Source organism: Panulirus ornatus, chromosome 42 (assembly GCF_036320965.1).
Source record: "Panulirus ornatus isolate Po-2019 chromosome 42, ASM3632096v1, whole genome shotgun sequence".
Taxonomy (NCBI): Eukaryota; Metazoa; Arthropoda; class Malacostraca; order Decapoda; family Palinuridae; genus Panulirus; species Panulirus ornatus.
Window position 1 is genome coordinate 1,996,042 of NC_092265.1, and position 22,769 is coordinate 2,018,810.

General features: G+C 47.3%; 1 protein-coding gene across 1 annotated transcript in view; it reads right to left on the reverse strand.

Moving 5' to 3' along the window:
• Window positions 1–22,769, reverse strand: part of LOC139762000 (A disintegrin and metalloproteinase with thrombospondin motifs like) — a 181,672-nt gene that overhangs the window by 59,308 nt on the left and 99,595 nt on the right. Inside the window, exon 3 of the mRNA XM_071686780.1 lies at window positions 12,948–13,032. Coding sequence (XP_071542881.1) covers window positions 12,948–13,031 — 84 coding nt within the window. The 5' untranslated portion in view covers window position 13,032. The remainder of the gene's footprint in view (window positions 1–12,947; window positions 13,033–22,769) is intronic.

The window sequence follows — 22,769 nt, forward strand, 5'->3', positions numbered from 1 at the left end:
GCCTGTGGTGATGACCTTAGGGATGCAGCGTCACATTCCCTCGCACATTACAGCCAATAATGACCCTAGGGACGTAAGGTCACGACCTCACACACAACACACTCTGCACTAACCCTACGGCCAAGATAACAGAAAGTGAATGATAGGTTGATGATGGTTACGACCCACATAAGAAGAAAGGAATAACAGAAAACTGGAGGAAATAAAGTAAAAGTCAAGGAAATGAGCGCAGTTACAACAGAAAACGAGAATCAAGATATTGAAATTTACGAGATAGTAAAGTAAACTAAAATAAAGACGTCAGATCAGTATATACTAAAAACTGGAAATACTAGAAAAACTGAGAAACCGGCTACAGAAGAGGGAGAAACTTGGAAGAAATTAATGATGGAAGACAGAAATGAAGCCGCCAGACCTCAGAAGATGACGAGGGAGGAGGGAGGACGGGGCACTGCTCTGCTCTTGGCAGTCCCTCAGCATCGTCATGGAACACTCACCAGGTGAACGACTAACTCCCCAACAACGAGGTTCCTACCAGTACCGTACGGCTGATCAGCCTCCGAGGGAACCTGCAACTCCGTCAGAGAGGTCATGCCGACGTCACCCCTGGCAGGAATGTGTTACAATGTAGAGCAGGAAGAGTTATCGGTCACACGGTAGGGCAGGCGGAGAGTGTTACACTGTAGTGCAGGCGGAGAGTGTTACACTGTGGGGCAGGGGGAGAGTGTTACGCTGTGGGGCAGGGGGAGAGTGTTACACTGTGGTGCAAGGGAAGAGTGTTACACTGTGGTGCAGGCGGAGAGTGTTACACTGTGGTGCAAGGGAAGAGTGTTACACTGTGGTGCAGGGGGAGAGTGTTAAACTGTGGGGCAGGGGGAGAGTGTTACACTGTGGGGCAGGGGGAGAGTGTTACACTGTGGTGCAGGGGGAGAGTGTTACGCTGTGGTGCAGGGGGAGAGTGTTACGCTGTGGGGGAGGGTGGAGTGTTACACTATGAGGCTGGGGGGTGGTGTTACACTGTGGGGCAGGAGGAGAGTGTTACACTGTGGTGCAGGGGGAGAGTGTTACACTGTGGGCCAGGCAGGGAGAGTGTGTACCCGAGAGAAAGCAAGTGTGCGTATCTAGCGAACCATGACCACGTCTGGACTCTCGTAGGATCATCTAGGGCACATGGCTGCTGGACTGCTGGTGCCCTTGATCAACGGAGCGTGAGGCTGTGCTCATCTGTGTGTCGAGAGTCACTACCTCCTCACTCAAAACGCTTCCACCACACCTGTTCTACTAAACCTATAACCAAAACAGGTCCCTCTTGTTGGTCGGTGAGTGAGTCAGGCATTTCCGCGTCCTTAGTTTAAGCCCAGTTATTTTGCGTTCCTGGAGGAGGTGGCCTGCCCCAGACCTGTTTCTGGGGTGGGTTTGGGGAGAGGTCTGTGAGGGGTGGGGCAGTGTGGAGGTAAGGAGGCTGGTCAGTAGTGGATGCCTGGCGAGGAGGCTTGGTGGAGTGTGGTAGCTGCCATGTGAGAAGGCATTAAGGCAGGTGGCAGGAAGGTAGGTCTCGTAGCAGTAAGGACAGGTGTGGTGGCAGGAGGAGAGGTCTCTTGGCAATAAGGCAGATCTGTTGGCAGTAAGGAAGGTCTGTTGGCAGTAAGGAAGGTCTATTGGCAGTAAGGAAGGTCTGGTGGCAGTAAGGAAGGTCTGGTGGCAGTAGGACAGGTTATGGTGGCAGTGTGGCAGGAGCAGACGAGGAAGCGCCGGACCAGCTGGTGGGAACCGGACTCCGTCACTAAGTAACAGATGCCCTGGTGTGTGTGTGTGTGTGTGTGTGTGTGTGTGTGTGTGTGTGTGTGTGTGTTGTGGGCGAAGGAAAACTTAGGCTAAGACAAAGTTTAAGAAACAATTGTCTCTATAACCGAATGTGATACAGCATCAAGAGGGGTACCAGCACCACCTCTTCACTCGCGATCGATGAAAAACGAGAACGCAGTCACGGCAGCGAGCAGATCGCTCCACAACGAGCGACCTACAGTGTAGATCATCACAGTTACACATGACGGAAATTCCCGAGAGTCAACCCTGTAACTTCCTCAAGCAACATTATCAGCGTAATCATCATCAGGTCTGCAGCGTTACCAAAATTTCCTTTACTAAATGGGGGTCTCCCAAGGCCGCTGGCGTCCCGTCACCGTTATTCATAACGCCCACAGTTGACATTCCCCCTCCAGCAGGAAACGTGAACATAAACATCTTTTACCCACACAACCAGTTCCCCAACACACCCACCTGCTGCAGCCAGAGGCATCCACACTCAATAGCTTCGGAAAGGACCAGGCAAGGAGAACAAACACAAACAAGTTCACTCATATGGCGCCAGGGAGCATCAAACCCAGCACCACAGCCAAGACTGGTACCCGGATGATGTACCAGAAGAGCTGTTACATCCTGGATCACACACTAACATAACGAGTCTTGATGGAAGAACATATTAACCAAAGAACCACATTAGGTAAAGCAGTCCTGATTGTGATCCTGCCAGATACCACACACCTCGCCTCCAAAAACACGCATGGGTAAGTTAAAGACGGAACGAATGAAAAAACATCCCTGCTTATTGAACTAATCTAAGAACAACATCTACTGCTTAAGGTTAAACAGAATGGTAAATACTTACGGGAAGCAGCACGAAAAATATGAAATTGAACGACACCAGAGGCACAAACTGTCGAGATGTTAAAGCGGTGGAGGACAACACTAGTAGTATGGAAGACACTTGGTTCTCACGGAGCCTTACAGCCCTGAAGGAGGTTTCAGTCATCCACTGTATACACCATGAACAGTTCTTAACTCACCTTAACCAGTTTCCTTCCTAAACCAGTAATATACCACCTGGGTACAGAATATGCCACCTGGGCACATAATTACCCCTGAGGGGTATTTTACAAACCAGCCACACATCAGTAATCCTCCACTTTCCATCTGTACAATATATAACCATCATCTTTTCTCGACCGTATTTTCCCCCGTCATCCCCTTTCATCCTCACCTCTATAAACCCAAAAAAAGTTGGGAAGGGGGCATGTGGGAGGGGAGGTTGTGTGACAGATCCTATGTGGGAGAGGAAACGCGAGGATGTTTAGTTGTGGGGAGAGGGGGTTAAAGCGACAGAAAATGCCAACCAGGTGACCCACTCGCAGTAGTTAGAACGGAGTTTTGAGTAAAGATAATTACATGGATAGATAATAATAGACAGACAAGCACACAGACAGATTGAGAGACATCCATGAGAGATGTGTGCCGGCGCCAGGCATCACCTCCTCCCTGCGGGCACCACAACAGTGAGGACCTCACCCTCACCCCTCCCTCACCCGTCAGCTCCACATCTGTCGTGACCTGGGCTAGGGTAGAGGTCAGCTCTTCTGGTCTTGTGGTTCAGGGAGCCAGTCATCTCCTGCCTCTGGGGCTGGGTCGGTTAACCGGCCTCCCGGTCTCCTGTGGTCTGTACTTCTGTTTGGTTCTGGATCTTATTATTTTGTTGCTGGATTCCATGGTCTGCTGCTGGATGTAATGGTTTATCATAAGATTGGATGATCTCTCGTTAGACTTAATGGTATTTTGTTAGGTTTATTAGTTCATCGCTGGATTTAATGTTCTGCTGAAGTTTTCAATATTACGTTGTAAAATGTAATGGTTTGTCTGCTGGAGAACTAGCGCCCACAACGTCCTTCCTGAGCGTCTGCTGGAGTAATTCATTAACAGCTACTTTCACCTTAGACCAAATACAGCTCTAGTGGCACGCGTCCCCGTCAGGAGTTTCTCCACGTTTTCTAAGGTTTCCATCTCTCTCTCACTGTGGAATCACACGTCCAGATGATGACGGATGATCTTGGATATACAATAAGACAATTGTGTAAGTCACCATGGAACAAGAGATAAACTGGAGCCGAATACAAGACAACTATTAACCCGTAAACACTCCAACATCCATTTCCGTTATATCAGCAAAACCTGCAAGCACCAGCAGACCGCAAGCAGACGCTTGCGGTCATCCTGCATCGTCTTGCGGCCTCGGTGGTGATCAAGAAAGTGAAACTGTAGCAGACGCAACACCAGCCGCAGGCATCGCTACTTGCGGCAGGGAACCATAATAACTGAGTAACATCAATAAAGACATTAAGCGGTGCTTCAGAGGAGGCAGAGCGGCCACCTCAGCTGCCCGCGTCAACAAAGCCCACGACACATGCCAACCTCACGTCCAGCGAGGCGAAATTTCACAGGCGAACCCGTGCGGTGGTGGCGCCCGCTGAGGCGAGAGACTGCCTCCCCGCAGTCCACTACGCCTCCCGCTGGTCACTCCCAGCACGAGAGAGAGAGAGAGAGAGAGAGAGAGAGAGAGAGAGAGAGAGAGAGAGAGAGAGAGAGAGAGAGAGAGAGAGAGAGTAACTGGTTGAACTCTATAGAGCCCGCAACATGCGCTCACATCTCTGACAAAGAGAAAACACTGGACCTGTCTCTCCAGCAGTCTCCCTCTGGACGCCCATTACTCAACAGTGGAGGCAGCCAGTGATAGTGGTCCAAATGTTCTATACACCTGACTATAAACGTCTGAATCCAAATAGAAAGTGACAGTAGATCACCTGAGCGAGTGCTATAAACATCTGAGCGAGAGAGAGAGAGAGAGAGAGAGAGAGAGAGAGAGAGAGAGAGAGAGAGAGAGAGAGAGAGAGAGAGAGAGAGAGAGAGAGTAATGGTGGCCGGAGAATCTGTATGTGATGATTAATGGTGCAGTAGTAGATGACTTCCTTCTCTCTACTTTCACTGTTTATTACAAAATAGTCATACGCGACTCTGTCTTCAGCAACTGTCGGTAGGGCCATCATCAAAGAGGAAGTCAGGATCATGTAAATCCTTGATCCTTTTCGAGTGTATGACGTGCCATGGTTGGGCTGATAAAAGGTATGGCATCTGATTCCCTCTATAGCGAAGTTAGGCTGAAGTTTCAATGAACAGCTAATGACCAATGAGTCTCTATAACTACGTATTGTTTATGACTGTAATGTTTGAAAGTTCTCACGTAACTCAGCGTTTATGACCAGGGTGGCTGGAGGGTCCCAGCAGCTACGTATAGTATGGCAACATTAACCAGAAGGGCCCTTGTAACCGCGTACAATATGGCAACAACGACCATGTCCGTGTAACTGCATATAACGTTTATGGCAACAAAAATAGGAGGCTCACAATGACCCCATATAGAGTTCATGTCAATAATGAGCAGATACATCTTATATCTGTAAGCAGCATCTATGGCGACCTATGTCATTACCGTATCTTAGTGAATATTAAGTCCTGTGGTTCCATACAGGTTGGTAAGACTCAGGTAACAAGAGATAATTGGGAATATGATTGTTTTCAAGGGGAGTGGTGGGTTCCTTCACGGGGCTCCTATCAGATGCCATGTTCCTTATGTAATGGTGACTGGGTCCGCAGAAGGACGAGCAAGATATCAGAATTTATGGCCATGAGTCTGCAGGACCAGTGATCGTTGTGGCTGCTGCAGACCCTCGTCCATCGTCTGTACTGTACACTACAGAACAAAATCTGGCCAGATGTGACTTGGAAGCTACGGATAAGAGTGAAAGGTCACTTTTTGCGAGGCTGTATCACGGAGTTCAGTCTCCTCAATGAACTTCTGACTCCAAAAGGGCTTACGTTTCCCTGCTATTGGAAGTGGCGCAGCCTTGGTCTGCCAGAGCCTTTCGAGATGTCGTGGGTAACACCAGGAATATTCTATAGTAAACAGATATGTCCTACGTCACAGCCCTCATCTCACAGCCTTACAGGCAGGTTACGCAACGGCTCCCTCTTTGAGATGAGGAATTTCACGCTGCTGGCGCCTTTGGTGCGCCCGCGCGCCAGCAGTGACGATAAAACAATTCGACAACCTTGACCTCGCGTCCGGGACCTCCCTCCGGGGTCATTTGGTCTTAGGGGTCAAAGGTGTGGGTGATAACACGCACTGCTAGAGACGGGGTCCACACCCGCCTCTACTTAGTTCCGGATTCTTGATATAGACAATGGTCCTCTGTTCCCTGTAGACGTAAACAATGGTTCCTCTTTGTTCCTTCTGGATATAAATAAGAAGTTCATTACCAGGTACGGTTGCTGAACCAGACCTGGTAGGGACGTTACTAGGGACGTGATCAGTTACCAGACCTAGTAGGGTACGTCACCAAGGACGAGTTCTGTACTGGGCCTGGTATAGACATCATGAGGGACGAGGTACGTCAAGAGCAGCACCAGGGAGGGTTTAAGTCATACATCACCTGACAGATATGGCAGGTGGGAGGTGTTGGCGCCAAGGTGCTGACACGAACGACCTTCACCCACAGTAACGTCCTCACCTACACTCCCTCCCATACCGTCCCCAGCTCACCTACACCAACGCCCTCACCCACACTTTCAACCACCCTCCACCTTCGCCCATGCCCCTGGTCACATCCACACCCACGCCCCACCACCACCTCCTCTCCGACAGTTGCTTCCTGAATGTCATAATATTCGTTTTTTCCGCTTTGCTGTTGGGTGGTGCAGAGCGCCAGGGTTCGCGTCCCATGGACAGCCGTCCTTGATAACATACTCGCCATCCGCCGCCTCTCTGTAATTACTGAAGGCATTATCATTCCTAAAGTTACAATTCAATGCTATTTCCTTCACAGAAGTTCTCGACGCCGCTTTTTTTTTTTTTTGTTATAGTTTTGGCATTAGGAAACTCAGGGGTGTATTGCTGCAGGGACAAGAGGTTCGATTCCTAATCAAGGAAGGTTCGATTCCCTAATCAAAGTTCGATTCCCTTAGAAATGCAAGGTCACTACTTCCTGGGGTCTGTGTCGAGGAAAAACGATGAATACTTACACGCTTTTAGAATTCGCGTTCGTACGTTCCTATATTTTACGTTCATTCCAGCGAATAAAAATTCCTTGTTTAATCGAAAATTTCGAATTTGATGTCGTTACATTATAATATATATATATATATATATATATATATATATATATATATATATATATATATATATATATATATATATATATATATATATATATTCCTGATTTGTAAGACTCGTGGTTTTCCTTCTTCAGTGGTAATCCAGTACAAGAACTATACAAGAGTAACAACCTGTATCAAGTCCCTGAATGTGAACTCTTGAAAAACAAACCTGCCAGCCAGATCCGTCTACACTAACACAACAAAAACCAACGTTGTTAACCTCAGTATGTGCAGGGTAAACAATACACCATGAGCCTACTTGTGATAGGAACTGGTTCAACCTTTGGCGGCCATCGGGAGGGAGTCAGGCAACAGCCGGGGTGAGTTCCCTGGTTGCGGCTGGGGACTGGCTGTCTGGTTGGTTGGCCAGCCAGCCAGCCGGTCAGCAAGATCCTCAACATAAACAAGTCAGCCTGGAAATTATGACCATCACTGAGAACTTGAGGTAATCCTACGTTTAGAAATCATTTCAGCTGTTGCGTCCATGTGGTGTTGACAACAGTATACTCACTGGCGATATCATCTGGTCTTCTTCCTAACCTGTAATAGGAATCTTCCAGCGCTGTACGGATATCAAAGATCTTATTAGAAAGAATCTGCAAACTTCGTTCTCCGAAATATAAAGACTCCCACGAGGTGATATATATATATATATATATATATATATATATATATATATATATATATATATATATATATATATATATATATAACACCAGTAGGAACCGATGACTCATTCTGGAAATTGATTCAGAGTGGCAATATTCACTAGATCATCATTTTTGCTTAACTGCATCTTCACTACAACATGATCTTCATCCAACTTTCATCTTCACTACAACTACAGCTTGGATCTCGGTTGTGATTGGAGTTGTATTACTCAAACTATGCTTCTATTTTCCAAGTTCTGTGTTGATCAACTCACCGCCAGGACACCCCCCCCCCCCCCCGCTCCCTTCCCAGATTCTTCTGTTCCTCCCCCACCCACCCATCCTTCCTCCGGTCAACAGTCAAGAAAGATATTCATATTTCCAGTTTCCTGGACCTAGATTAGCCTTGTGGAGTGCTACCGTCCACCGGTGACCCTTGACCTTTGGTACCTGGCCAGGACAAAGACGGTTTTTAAACCAAGTTTGTAAAACAGACAAAAGAGCGGGACTAAGGGCGCTTCGTCCTTCTACCGGATGCCATGCGAGAAGTTTTCTGATTGGTTGATGAATGGTGGGAAACTTTGCGATTGGTTGCTGTCAGGAACCTTTGTGATTGGTTCATGAATATCGGGAAACTTTCTGATTCGTTCATGAATATCGGGAAACTATGTGACTGACGATTGACATGAAGCTTTCCGATTGGTTGGTGAATAGCGGGAAACTTTGGGACTGATTGTTTTCGGAAAACTTTGCGATTTGTTTAATGATTGACGGGAAGCTTTCTGATTGGTTACTGAATGGTAGGAACTTCATGAATGGACAGCAAGTGATATATTATACGGCTAAGACTGGAGGAGGGGAAAATCGTGACGCCTTTTTAGTGGCTAAATGGCGGGAAACCCAATGACAATTCGAGAAATGTTGATAAATCTTTATGATTGGGCAGGAAACCTTGCGATTAGTCAGCGGCCCTTCCTTAATGTAGGCCACAACATCAGAAGGCCTCTGACGTGGGAAGTGTGTTGAAGCCATCAGAAAATCCTTCTCCGTAACACTTCTAGAAAGATAAACCCACGTGATCTCTCGTCTCATGAGAACATTTCTCATGAGATCCTGAACGTAGATGAGAAAATCTTCAGAATCTTGAGTGTCAGACAAGGCAAAAAGTGGCGGTGATATCATGGCATCCAGTGTCCTTTCAAGGAAAATTACGCAAGCGTAGCTCAGAATACAGAGAATGTAACACGTAAATATAAATGTTAACGGGCAAGCTACAGGTGAGGTCCTGCGTCGTGACACTGGAAGCGAGGCAGACAGGTGAGTCTAGCAGGTTAATGTGTTGGGTGGCGGCAGCTGGCACGGGTAGATGTGGACACACACACACACAACGAGGAAGGTGAGTGGATGACGAGTGTGGAAGAATACGTGAGGTGGTGCCACTGTGTCGCTCAAGATTGCGGGTCATCAGAGGAAAAGGTACGTGGGTCCAGAAGGCAAGTGATAAACGCTCACTTTACCTGGAAAGTCTTTAGGTCTCTCAACCCAGCTGGAAAATAGTCTACAAACTCATAACAATGAAAGTAAGACTTTTCATCGATTTCACTTTATAGTTTTTCTTTCCTTTACAAATGTTTTAAAGAGAATGTAATGAATGGCCTAAAAGAGAGACTGAGGTTTTTAGTAGACGACGACCCACCAGCTGATGGGTTCAGATATAGGAATACGCTCACTTCTCTCTCCCAAGCCGCTTCGCATCAGGCCATGATGAGAGCGGGGAAGGGCCTAGAGGCAGCTTGAGAAAGAGCTGAGGGAGAGTGAGTTTCTCCTCATCTCGTACAAAGACCCTGACGAAAGACGCGGACCGTGTGGAGAAACACGACGACTGATCCGCGGCAACCGTGAGCTGCCAGCGGGACTACGACAATACACCACACGCCCACGCCTTCTGCAGGAGAGAAGCAAATGTTTCGGACACGATTGTTGTATGTAAATCTTATTTCCATAATGTTATGATGAAAGCCTCGAGACAGACTCTCGTAGCCTGTAGAGGATGGAGAGTGTTCTCCAGATCGATTTCCATTCCTGTAGACGACAGGGTTCTGTACAGTGCATGAGACGTGCATGACAAGACAGAACTACTGGATTACTCTCCTTGTCGAGTTAAAATCTATCTCCTGTTAACAGTTGCTAGCAAGCGGCCACAACCACCACACTCGTCTCTATACCACAACCGCTCGCAGGCTGCCACAACCACCAAATTCATCACTCTACTGCAACCGTTTCCACCAGCAGCAGCAGCAGCAGGTGTGGACTGGAAAATGTGTATAAATATAAGAGTGTAACAGCAGGTCTGTGTTTACCAATAGATCAGTCTTTACGAGCAAGTGTGGACACGCAGGGACGTGTGGATGAGCAAGGTGTGTGTGTGTGTGTGTGTGTGTGTGTGTGTGTGTGTGTGTGTACCAACAGGTGTTGACCCCCAACAGAAAATAAGAGAAAATGGGGTCCACCTTAAATCCCGGAGCTTTTATTCGAATTTCTCCATCCAGAAAACGGGGTTACCAAAAGACCTCGAATTTACAGTTATTAGCAGTTCGTGAGGCGTATGATTACGTCATGTAAGCTGCCTTAATTAGAGTAGGTAGGGAGGTGGGGCGTGTTGAGGGTGTGGGGAGGAGTGCGTGTCTTGGGTGTGGTAGTGGGGTGGGGTGGGGAGAGCGTGGGAGAGGAGGGGCCTTCTGGGGGAGGTCAGGGAAGGGTTGGGAGGGGTTAATGTAAGGGAGGGAAGGAGGTGGGTAGGGGTTAGTCCCCCCCGTCACCCTCACCGTATGTACGTACACACGTCACCAGATGCTGCTCATCAACAGGGAATCAATCTTGTGGTGAAGTAAGAGGGAGCAAGTGAGTGTTGGTGATGGTGATGATGTCGTTGATGATGGTGATGATGTCGTTGGTGATGGTGATGTTATCGTTGATGATGGTGCCGTTGGTGATGGTGATGTTGTCGTTGGTAATGTCAGTGATGTCGTTGGTGATGTTGTCGTTGTTGATGTTAGTGATGTCGCTGGTGATGGTGATGAGCGGGTAGGTGGGAGGGAGTGAGCCATGCTGGTGGCGACGGTTGGTGAGATGGTGCAACTGATGGTGATGAGCCGGGGATAGTGACAGAGTGTAGTGTGCTGGTGATGTGATCATGATGATGATTGTGACGATCACTGAGTAGTCATGCCAGTGAAAGTGATGACAGGGCTGGCGTCACCAGTATGTGTGTGTGTGTGTGTGTGTGTGTGTGTGTGTGTGTGTGTGTAGCAACACGACGGTCGTCACCCAGGTCTTCCTCTCAAGTCTCAGGAGGAGGAGGAGGAGGAGGAGGAGGAGGAGGAGGAGGAAGAGGAGGATGACGACGAGGACGATGAAGGAAGAATAGTGAGGTAAGGAGGCCGACAGAAAAGGTTACCGTATGGAGGAAGAAGTGTTGTCGATAAGGGAGGCATTTTGAGTGATGAAAATGAGGAGAACTAAACAGAGAGTGAGGAAGTTATGCTGTGGCGGAGACGGAAGAAAATGAAAGTTGGGAGGAAGTTAGCTTCCTGGTGAGGTGTGAGAGGAGGGAGAAAGGGATGAGTTAAGTCTTACGGTACGAGGGTACTTATGGTACACTTGATAACACGAGAGGTACTCCTCTCTCACCCGGCACACTAACCCACACCACCTGCCTGCCATTCACACCTTACCACATTTCCCAACGCCTCTCCCGCCAGTGACCTGCTTCCACCTACAGTTCTTGACACGATCCATGACAAGCGCTCATTCCCGCTCGGGGGTGAAAGCCTCATGAGAATTTATATTGCATTTTGGAGCCTTGAAGGTGTACGTTACATAACACTGTGGAGTCGACGCTTTCCCAACGTACGCGGGCATGTGCACCCTCAGCGGTGATGGCTGCGTCACCCGACCAACCATTCCTGTGGTTGTCTGAGCTGACGACACAACGAGCCTAGTAGCAAGTTATTACTCTGGTGTAAGATGATGATCTGGGGCGGCCCTAAATGGTAGTTCATTACGGTGGTGGAAATGAGAAGGCAGCAGCAAGTCAGTCTTGTGACGTCAGCTGACGACACGAGGATCCTCGCTCGTCGCCCCGACTGTGGCCTGACTGGGTCATGAGACGTCTTCTAACTTAAACAACCAGGCGTTGGAGACGATCGTTACATGTCATGAAGTGGTGATTCTTGCCACCGGAGACCACTACAATATAACATCCCCAACCAAGATTTGAAACCTACTCTAATTTTTTGCTCCTTTTCAGCCAGATTTCAGATAGATTAGACCCATAACAATCACAGTGCCTGGTGCAGATAAACAAAGGTCGGCATCTACTTTTAGAATTAGGAACAGGGCAGTTATCATCACGGAACCAACCAGGAGAGACAATTATCATCCGTGTACAGAGAGACACGACCCCGTAATATGACAGAAAGAACAGGTCAGTAAAGATGGTGGATATGGGAAAGACAGAAACACATGTCTTGTTGCGCCATGTCTAGGTTATTTGATTTTGAAGTTTACTTATTCCTGTCACTATTCTACGTGGATGAGGTAAGGATAGAACACTAAGAAGGTTCTCTCCCTACCCTCAGGAACCAGCAGCCGGCGGGATAAATGGTCACTGAAGAAATACTGTTTATTTGTTTAATGAAATCCTTAAGACTGGCTGAATAACCAGAGAAATAAAGTGAACGGAGGAGAGAAGACAAAAGAGGTTTCCTCTTCTATAGATGTTCCTTTGTTTTCTGTTCCCGAGAGCTAGCTGCTTGTGTGCCTTTACCTTTAACTACACCACGTAATAACAGACTGCAAGTCCCAGTGGTGTATGATTACTGTGTGGCCATTTGCAACTGAAGGATGAACATTTGTGATGTTTCTCTCCCTACACCTCGAAACTTCGGAGTTCTTTCCTTTCTCATGTCTGCCCTAACAGCTATGACCTATACCCCTTTCAAAAGGCATGTTTTCCTCGAAAAATTCTTAGATTACTTTCCCCTCTCTTTTCTTTAACATGATATTTCTGAAGTCCATTTTGTTACATTTCAAGGTCTTCATAGAAAAAAAAACTGTGTGTAATAAATCCATTTGCTGGTTAGGATGCCAGAAGGGACTCGACTGATATGGAGAGAGAGAGAGAGAGAGAGAGAGAGAGAGAGAGAGAGAGAGAGAGAGAGAGAGAGAGAGAGAGAGAGAGAGAGCTGGACTTACCTGTGAGTTTGGTGTGGCGGTGGTGGCCAGGCAGGAGACACAGGCCAGAGCCACTCGGAGCAGCAGACCCCGCCTGGCACTCATCCTGCAGGAGAGGGAGGTACAAACACGTCACACACCGTAACACAGCACGTCACACATCGTAACACAATACCGACAGTAACTACCGTAACACAACAACAGTTACTATATCATGAAGGAACTACATCTCCTACAGTGATAACCAATTTACTATAATGCAAGACTGTAAGTAAAAATAAAGTAGTTGTCGTAAGTATTGATAAAAAAAATTATATGCATAGTATCATAAAGTTATAAGTAAAGCATTTGAGATGATAACCAAGAAACTTACGCTGATATTACTGGAAAAAATGTAGTAAAAACAGGAAAATACTGTCAGTTTTACCATTGGCTTGTAAAGTTGGCATAAGATAAATAAAAGTCACTGATAAATAACCAAGTTACTCATAAGATTGAAGAAATAATCGAAACAACACAACCAAACTTGTGATACAGAAAATGTGACTCAACATGACAAAGCAGATCATTATAATGCTAAAACTTTATTGGTCAGTAAGGTCATACACCCAGCCGGTTCAGGAGTGAATGGCCCCTTACAAGGACCTGTCAAGGTCTGGTTCCACCACCTGATACTCCGGTGTCAGTGGCCCGTGACCTGTGAGGGGTGTTGTAAGGGTTCGGTACCCACCCTCCCCTCCAACCTTCCAGGGCTGGGAATTCTCTCGTAGTGCTGGGTCACTGGGTGTGGCTGATCATACCACACCTGGGTCAGTGGGTGTGGCTGGTCATACCACACCTGGGTCACTGGGTGTGGCTGGTCATACCACACCTGGGTCACTGGGTGTGGCTGGTCATACCACACCTAGGTCCACATGTGTTTCCGGTTCAGCTAATTCCGTCATGTTACAACGTTTTATATAGATTCATAATGAACACTGTTACGGTGTCACACAGTATCAGCGTTACGTTATCAGAACCCAAGATAACCCACTGTGACGGCTATGTTACAATGTTACGAAATCAACCAGCTCTGCTGTTATATTATCAGGACCCAGGATAAGCCACTACGGCGGCTCTAATCACTGTTACGTCGTCACATGAAACTATTCGTCAAATTAGCCCTGAAAACTGCTGGAACTGATAAGGTGGATGGACAGACTTGAAAGACGATCTTGTCTGTCTGCTTCTTCATCTGTCTATCTGTCTACCAATTTCTGTCTCCTTCTGCAGTTGACTGTCTCTGCCTTTCTCCAGTCTATCAGCTTGTTATCTACGTATTCATATTTCCTTTGCATATCATCGTTCAGTGATTCAGTGTTTAGCTAAAGTCTAGAGGGAAAAAATGATCTTATTAGATACGTTAATTTTGGAGGATGGGAATCGGGAGATGGTGAGAAGTGAAGATGGCTGTGTATAGAAAAGGCTGATAGTGATGATGGCTGTGTATAGAAAAGGCTGATAGTGATGATGGCTGTGTATAGAAAAAGGGTGATAGTGATGATGGTCATGTATAGGAAAAGGGTGATAGTGATGATGGTATCAAACATCGATGGTGATGATGGTGACATCCATGGAGAAGTATGTTTGTGAGAGGAAGGTCGGGTTATAGAGTGACCTTAACAAGGATAGTGAGGGGTCGGAAAAGCATTTTAGCGAAGGACTGGCTTGGTGTGGCGGAGCTGAAGACCCACCCAAGGTCACCAGGCGAGCAGGGGGCAACACCCATGCTGCCTGCTGGACCTGGTGAAGGCAGCAGCTACGGTCATTCTTAAGCTCACTAAATGTTGATGTCCCTCATCCTAAAGGACACGTTTACGTAACACACGGTTGCTTAGTGTGACTACGTTTGTGTCACTGTAACATACACGCTAGTATTACTCTTCCTTACCGATATTGCCTTTCCTAAGACCGCCATACCAAGAGTGAGCGACTCGAACGCACCTTATTTACGGTGCAAAGCGGGACTTTCCAGCGCTCTATTTTTCTCACTGACGTCCAGCTCACCACAGGTGTTTCTATGAGACTAGTGTATGGTGTACGCAACCTTCTACACGCTATGCGTCACTCTGCAAGCACGCTCGCATACACACAAGAAATAACACATAAACACAGACACACTCACATACACCAGCCACACCCAGGCCGAGCCCATGGCTCCGTGGCGGGTTTGGTTCAACATGCAACACTCTCCCACTCCAGAGACGGAAATGCCGAAAGCACGTCCCTCTCCCTTATACAGAGTACGATATGCATGTACACTGCGAAGTTTGATGGGCTTGTTCATATCTATAATCAACTGTACACTGATCTATTCATTAATTGTATTCATGAATAAATTATGTCTGTTGAGTCATTGATATGAGCGTCAAGCAGTCATGGGGGAAGTGGCGGTGGATGGGGGTGTTCTTCGGGGTGTCGGCGGGAGAGGTCCCGGGTTGCTCACAAACATCAGCTGTGCAGAAACCAAAATAAACAATCTTTAACTCGCCTCTCCGTCCAGAGGTGAGGCACAGTGACGGTGCGACCAGCAAAGACAAGCAACGAGCTTCGTGGCTTTGTTTCGTTGTTTGTCAACACCATTAACGCCCCCAGGGTGCCAACAGCTCGGGGAGAGTGGGGGAGGGAGGGGAGGAAGAACGATGTAAACAAGACTGGTTGAAGCCCACACCAGGATTGACTTGTACGGACGACTTATGAAAGGGGCGTCCAGTGCGACCTTCACCATCTGTCTTGTCCAGCCTTTCTCTCCTGACGGGCCATCTGTCTCCTGTACCCCTCTCTGTCTCTGATCCGTCTACACACATCCCACTGTCTACCCATCAATTTTCCCGAAGCTTAAATTTCTTCTGTCAGTTGTTACTGTCCATCAGTTCATAAAAAATGTCCTGAGTCTCCCCCAGCTGCTTTGAGCTTCATCCTTAGTTCCCTCTTGCTTCTCTCACAAGCGGCGCTGATCCTCCTCCATTCCTTCCTTCATGTACTCCTTAATCCATCTTGATACCACTGCCTTTCTGATCCGTTTTTCTCCACCTTCGCTCCCTCTCTCTAATTTCTAGGTTCTTCTCCCTCAGAACTTCCCTCTCTCTCCTCTGTACCTTTCATCCACTGTCTCCATCTTTGCCCAGTAGGCCTGCGTCCCGGGCAGCGAGTGACTTGTGGCTGCCACAGCCTTGGTGGGCCACCAGGGATCAAGGCCATAAGGTCCTCAGACTCGTATAAAAATCTTACCAACATTTTTGCCGACTAATTTTTGATCTTACATGAACGTCAGATAGGGCTGGGGACTCCCCGGTAGGGGCAGGGGGATCCTGAGGTGTGGATAGGGGTAGGGGAGCTACGGGGAGAGGGGAAGAGGAAGGGTGACGTCTGAGTAAGGGAGGGTTTGGAAGAAGATTAAGGTAATGGTAAAGGGAGGATTAAGCAGAAGGGGAGAACCAAGGTAACGTCGCAGGCCCGGGACATCTCTTGTTATGAAGCACTTGTCCCAGTAATTCTGGACCAAAATATACATCAATATGGTAGCAATACATCAGCAGCAAATCTGTCCGTCAAAGATGATCATCATATCATACTCCATTGTTGTCCGTTCTTGTTAGATTATCATTAGTATCAAACTGTTTGAAAATAATCTCGAAATATTTTTTGATAGACAACAAAAACATTCTACTGCACTTGATTCATAAGTTTCTGCTACAAGTTCTGGGGAAAGTAAAAATATAACCACGGCAGAACGTGTCAGAAAACAGTAGTGGTGACAGCGTCAACCTAGGGAGACCCGCTCCCTTATGGTGTGGACTGGGTACGGACGAGGCCTACGGGCAGGACGGTTTATGGGAGACACAGTAAAGACACAGACGTGCCGTGTGTGGTGAGGAGGGAGGTGGCCTTGCACACTCCGTCAGGGTGCTACGCATATATACAAACAAGTATCCTGTGTACTCTGTATTGGTACAAATGGATTTACGCAAGCGCTGGGCGTATTCAGAGGTATTCATGCAAGTTAATCATGCCGTGTAATACGCATTCTTGGGTAAACTTGTATACATATGGACAACCAGTATCCGATATGTGCAAGTACACACACAGTGTCTGGCTTAGGCTTTTGTGTGTGTGTGTGTGTGTGTGTGTGTGTGTGTGTGTGTGTGTGTGTGTGTGTGTGTGTGTGTACTTACAAGAGTTAGGACATGGTACATATACAGAGTCAAGAGACGGGGTAAGGAGAATGTAAAGCTCTCTCCCCGTGACACATTAAGAACAGTTACAAATATTAATCAAATAAGTATTACAATAAGCTGAGTGTGAAGCTGATTCTGGTGTCGACATTGTACTCTACATATGGTCACACCCTACATGTGACTACTAGAATATACTTCTTAAGTCTAGTGGCCGCACTTCAAGAAGCATAAAGAGCTAAAAGAGGAGGTCCAAAGGAAGGCAACGAAGATGGTTCCAGAATTAAGAGAACTCATTTACAGATAAAAGTCATAGGTTACAAATTTGTCTTTGATGGAAGAAAGGAGAATAAGGGGTGATTTTCCCACTACCTGTAAGTTTCTAAACATTCAGATGACGCCAGTAGCGATAGATCTTCGAGAGATGCTGGGATAGAAGGAACAGGAAACATGACATGAAAAATGACGCAAGAATCTTGTCAGAAAATGTGTTGAGGGTTACTAGTACAACAGTATGAGAGTAACGGATGAATGGAAGAAACTGTGTCTTGAGATACTGAATCTGGACGTCTTACAGAAGGTGAAAAAGGTCCTTGACAGAATATAAAAATCAAGAGATGGGGCACCACGAGCGTAGAACTCCCGCCCTCTACTGTACAGATATATGACTCTCTCATTCACTCATGCAGCTCTCACCTGTATAACATACACATGTACAACACTCTCACTTGTACAACATACACATGTACAACACTCTCACTTGTACAACATACACATGTACAACACTCTCACTTGTACAACATACACATGTACAACACTCTCACTTGTACAACATACACATGTACAACACTCTCACTTGTACAACATACACATGTACAACACTCTCACTTGTACAACATACACATGTACAACACTCTCACTTGTACAACACTTACTTATATAACACAATTTCTTGCAACACTGACTAGTGTAGCACTCACTTGCACAACACCCACTTGTACGACACTCTCGCTTGTCAACATACTCATCAACACTCCCACATGTGCAGCACTCATAACTTTTGCCTTCTTCTCACTTGTTAACACGCTCGGTGCAACACTTTCATTTGTCAACACACTCACTCGTACAACACTCTCACAGGTAAAACAACACTCTCACTTGTGGTACAACACTCTCACTTGTGGTACAACACTCACTTGCCCAACACCATCAGGTAGCGCCGTGATCAGGTCTTCTGGTGTCTAGGTTGTCGACCATCACCAGCACTGGAGGATGTGAGGCTAGTGTCCCCAGCCTCACTAGTACTGATGTCGTGGATCAGGTAACAATGGATGGTCCCTGGTGGACCCCAAGGGTTATTATCTATATTTACCGGTACTACCGGTATAACTAACCATAGAACCGGTACTACCCGGTATAACTAACCATAGAACTGGTGCTACCCGGTATAGATGATCATAGAATCATAGAAGTAAACCACAGAACCATGAAAATAGACATTGAAAACGTGTGTTTATTGGTTGATGTTAGATACGTGTACGAAGCAGAACTTGGGCGGTGAGTTTGGTTTTAAAGGAACAAGAGAATGTTATTAGGGAACCTGTTTGAGTTAAGGAGCGCCGGTACTGTCTCGCCACTCCCTAATCCCTCCTCGTGACTCCCACTCCACCAGTGAGGCGACAGCACTCGCCATAGGATCCTACTGTCCTAACAACTTCATTCACAATCCAAGATAAGAGTTGTGGCGGAGGTAGATACGGGCCCTGTGGCAGACCCCTCCAGCGCCACCTATGTGGAGGATACATAAGTGGTTGTGTCCTGCCTCGCCACTCCCTCTCACGGGACTGGCATGTGCTCTTACACACACACACACACACACACACACACACACACACACACACACACACACACACACAGAGAAGAGGCTACACTCACTACACAGGTATGTACAGACACAAAGACTCAAGCAAGGAGAGACAGTCACATCACATACGTCCAGTGAGTCAGTCTTTTCCCTATTTTGTAGACACATACAGACAGATACGAACACATCACACAGACAGGTAGGCACATCATACGGCCTGGTACGGACACATCACACAGACAGGTTGGCACACAGATATACAGACAGACAGACACTCACGCAAGCATTGACATACACTCCCCCTCACGTACCATCCACCAACCTCCCTCCATACAAGGAGACAGAGGGCGACACCCTACGATTGGACAGACACGACTCCTTCCTCCCTCAAACACACAGACAAGTTCCCCCACCACCTCCTTCCTCCTCCTCACTTCTCCAACAGACTAACGTCTCTTCCTATCCCGGAGGAGTTGCAAAGTCCCTGATCTTCCCCGTACGGACTGATATTTTCCCTGGTCATAACAGGTTCGGTACAATGAGAGCTCCCTCCCTCCTCCACGTTAAACGGCAGACACTGTATCCTGCAGCGAGGGTAATGTCCTGCAGGATGATATGACCCCATAAGGACTCCTGGGGTGGCTGAGACCAGAGGGCCAGATGTGGTGCTGAGCGGGCCATACCTGTCCAGTTGGCCACACTGAGCTTGGCCTGGTCGGCCATATGGCCACACTGGTGCTGGTTCAGCGGGCAACATTGACTCACGGGCCACGTCCCTCGGTGTCACACGTGTGGGGTAACTTGTTTTCTTTTACAATAGCCAACATAGCGGAGGGAAAGGCATAATTGTAAAGAGGCGTCAGCAGGAGGGTTGAGACATAGGGAGGATGTTGATTCCTCCCTGGCTGAAAGAGTCACGCTAGAGACGCAGGCACAGGGGGAATGAGGCCCTCCCGTGCTGACAGCAGGGCTAGCACCTCCCTCAGTGTTGCAAGTGTGAGACGAGTACCTTCCTCAGCGTTGTCAATGAGAAGTGCCTGAGTTACCAACTGATGATGATAATTGCCGCAGTGTTACCCATCGTTAGTGGTATGTATGTCCTTCAGTCTTACCAGTCTAGGGTGTTTATTTCCCTCAATCTTGTCAGCTAGTGTGTTCACCTAATCTCACTATTACCAATCTTCGATGAATATCTACATCTCTTGTTACCAAAATATTGTTTACCTACAGCAATGTTGCCAGTGAGAAGTGAAGGGTAAAAACCAGTTAGAAAAAAATAATCATATTTACTTTTGAGATAATTTCTGCTATGTCATCCTTCCTGACGCTGGAGAAATTATCTGACATCTTTGGCGTTCAATTGTTTGGTTAACTCCTCGAGTAGCGGAGATAATAATGGCCTCTCTCTCTCTTTCTCTCTCGCACGCGCACGTTTGTGTGTGTGTGTGTGTGTGTGTGTGTGTGTGTGTGTGTGTGTAATCATCTATTTGTACAGAACGGTGAGGGAGTTCTACACTCGTGGGGATCCATCTCTTAAACTTTCTCTACTATTACACAGCTGTAAACGTCTGTGTGTTGTCCAATTCACATCTACATTACCCAGTTGATTCCATTCATCCACAACATTCATACCATAAAAGTACTTCTTTTCCTTCTGTCCAGCAAGTCTCATGCTTAACATCATGTTATATCCTCAGCTTCGTTTTATCTTTCAAAGTACTGATCACTGATGACGTATCAAGCTGGTTTAAAGCTTAAAGTCTGTGGTTAAATCACTTCTTAATCTTCTCTCTTCCATGGTGGATAAGCTTTTGGGTTCAGACTTTCCTCACTAACCCACTCAATTACTTCTCAGTGCTTCTTTCTGTGCGGTGACCGGACTTGAGAAGCATACTTTAGTTTTCTTAAGAAGGACATGAACAGCTTTCTGAAACGTTCCTTGACCATGTACTGCAATGGAGTTTTAATATTTGCCAGAAGAGTTTTTCTCCTTTACCAAACTTGTAAGGTGGTACTCAGGCGACAGGCTAAGTCGGTGTGATATATAGATTCCTGTATTTTTTTTTCCTGCAGGAAAATATTCGTTTCAAGGTCTTCAGTGACTGTGTCTCATCCTCACTATTCTGAATATACTTCGTCTTGAATTTCATTAACTTGTGTATCCGATTAACTGTGGAGTTTGTCTAGGTCCCCTTGCATGGTGATGCCGTCCTCACTTGCTTCATGGCCTTGGTATCATCCGCACACATAGTCAGGGAGGCGTCCAATCCCTCCAGCAAGTGATATGCACAGATGACGAAGAGCAACAGTATGTTTGCACTCAGACGTCAGGTGTTGTAGAAGTCCAGCCAGGAGATTATGGCACGAATGGCTCTTGCCCGTCCTTATTCCTAACCTAACATAATGAAGAGGAAGGATTTCCGTCATACACCGGTGGCCTCCCACTTCTCTGATGAGGAGTAAACTTAACTTTCTGAAACAAGATACACAAGACAGGGTGCGCTGCGACCCCACACTACCGGGAAGCTTATCGTTGTCTCATGCCACAGGGATATCTTCGAGATGCGCGAAACTTCCTAGGCAGTGTTGGAGGGCTCCCCTGGACCTGCGGGGCTTCATAATAATGGTTGGGACGCCTTTAGGCCTGGCTCAAACCTTCATGGTTCGGGCGCCGTAGGCCTGGCTCGACCCCTCATTAGCGGAAATGAACCCGCGAGTCGGAGCAACTGAGGAATTCGACTGACTTAACCCAACGAGAATATGAAGCTTTGCCGACCGTGGCATCACCTCCGGTCGGAGGTTTGTGCTGCTCTGGGCAAGGAGGCGTTCCGATGGGAGTCGAAGCGGGTGATGCGGTTCCGCAGGGAGGTTCATGGAGTTCAAAGTAAGGCCAGAGGAGTATACATGGACACACATGGGAAGGCCAGTTGCAGCAGCAGCAGCAGCAGCGAGGAAACTAACTGGTGTAACGATTCGATCGACTGAAGTAATAAATGAATCAACTGCAGGTGAGGAAATCAACTGAGGTAATCAGTCAACTGGATGTAAAACAGACTTTCCTCGTTGACGTCCAGCAATAAACATTCCATCGCGCGACAGCTCGACCTTCTCACCATCCAGCGCGGGAAAAGGTGATATAGCGAGGTTAAATTTCAAACAGAGTTGGGATGCTGTTAACCGTGTATGCAAGGGTAAGATTAAACGTGTAAAACATCAGGTCAAGAGCCTCAGGAACCCCCAGGATCCTCTAGTCAAACGTCAGATAGCCATATTGCGACAAGTCGCGACAGCACGACAACTTTAGTCTTTGAGTACGATGGTTTTTTAAGCTTTTGTTTACGATCATCTCTCAGCCCTCGCATGTAGCAGTGTGAGCCTAAGAGATAATTTCAGAGATAGTACACTTAACTTGAGGAGAGAGAGAGAGAGAGAGAGAGAGAGAGAGAGAGAGAGAGAGAGAGAGAGAGAGAGAGAGAGAGAGAGAGAGAGCCAGGAATCTGTGTAGGTGACCGCAGGACTCTGGACTAGGCTTAAGGATTGGGGCTGGGCTGGCCCGCCCTGAGCGAGGATGGAAGGTGCCCGCCCACCCTACCCCACCCCCTGCTCGCCTTCCCATACACCTTCCAACAGCCCTACATCCTCGCCCACCCCCATCGTCGTCTTCACAGCCCTCCTCCAACAACCCACCTTTCCCCAACACAGCCCACCTCTCCACCTCAAGTGCCTCAACCCACCTCCACGATTTCCTGTGGATTGTCAGTAGCC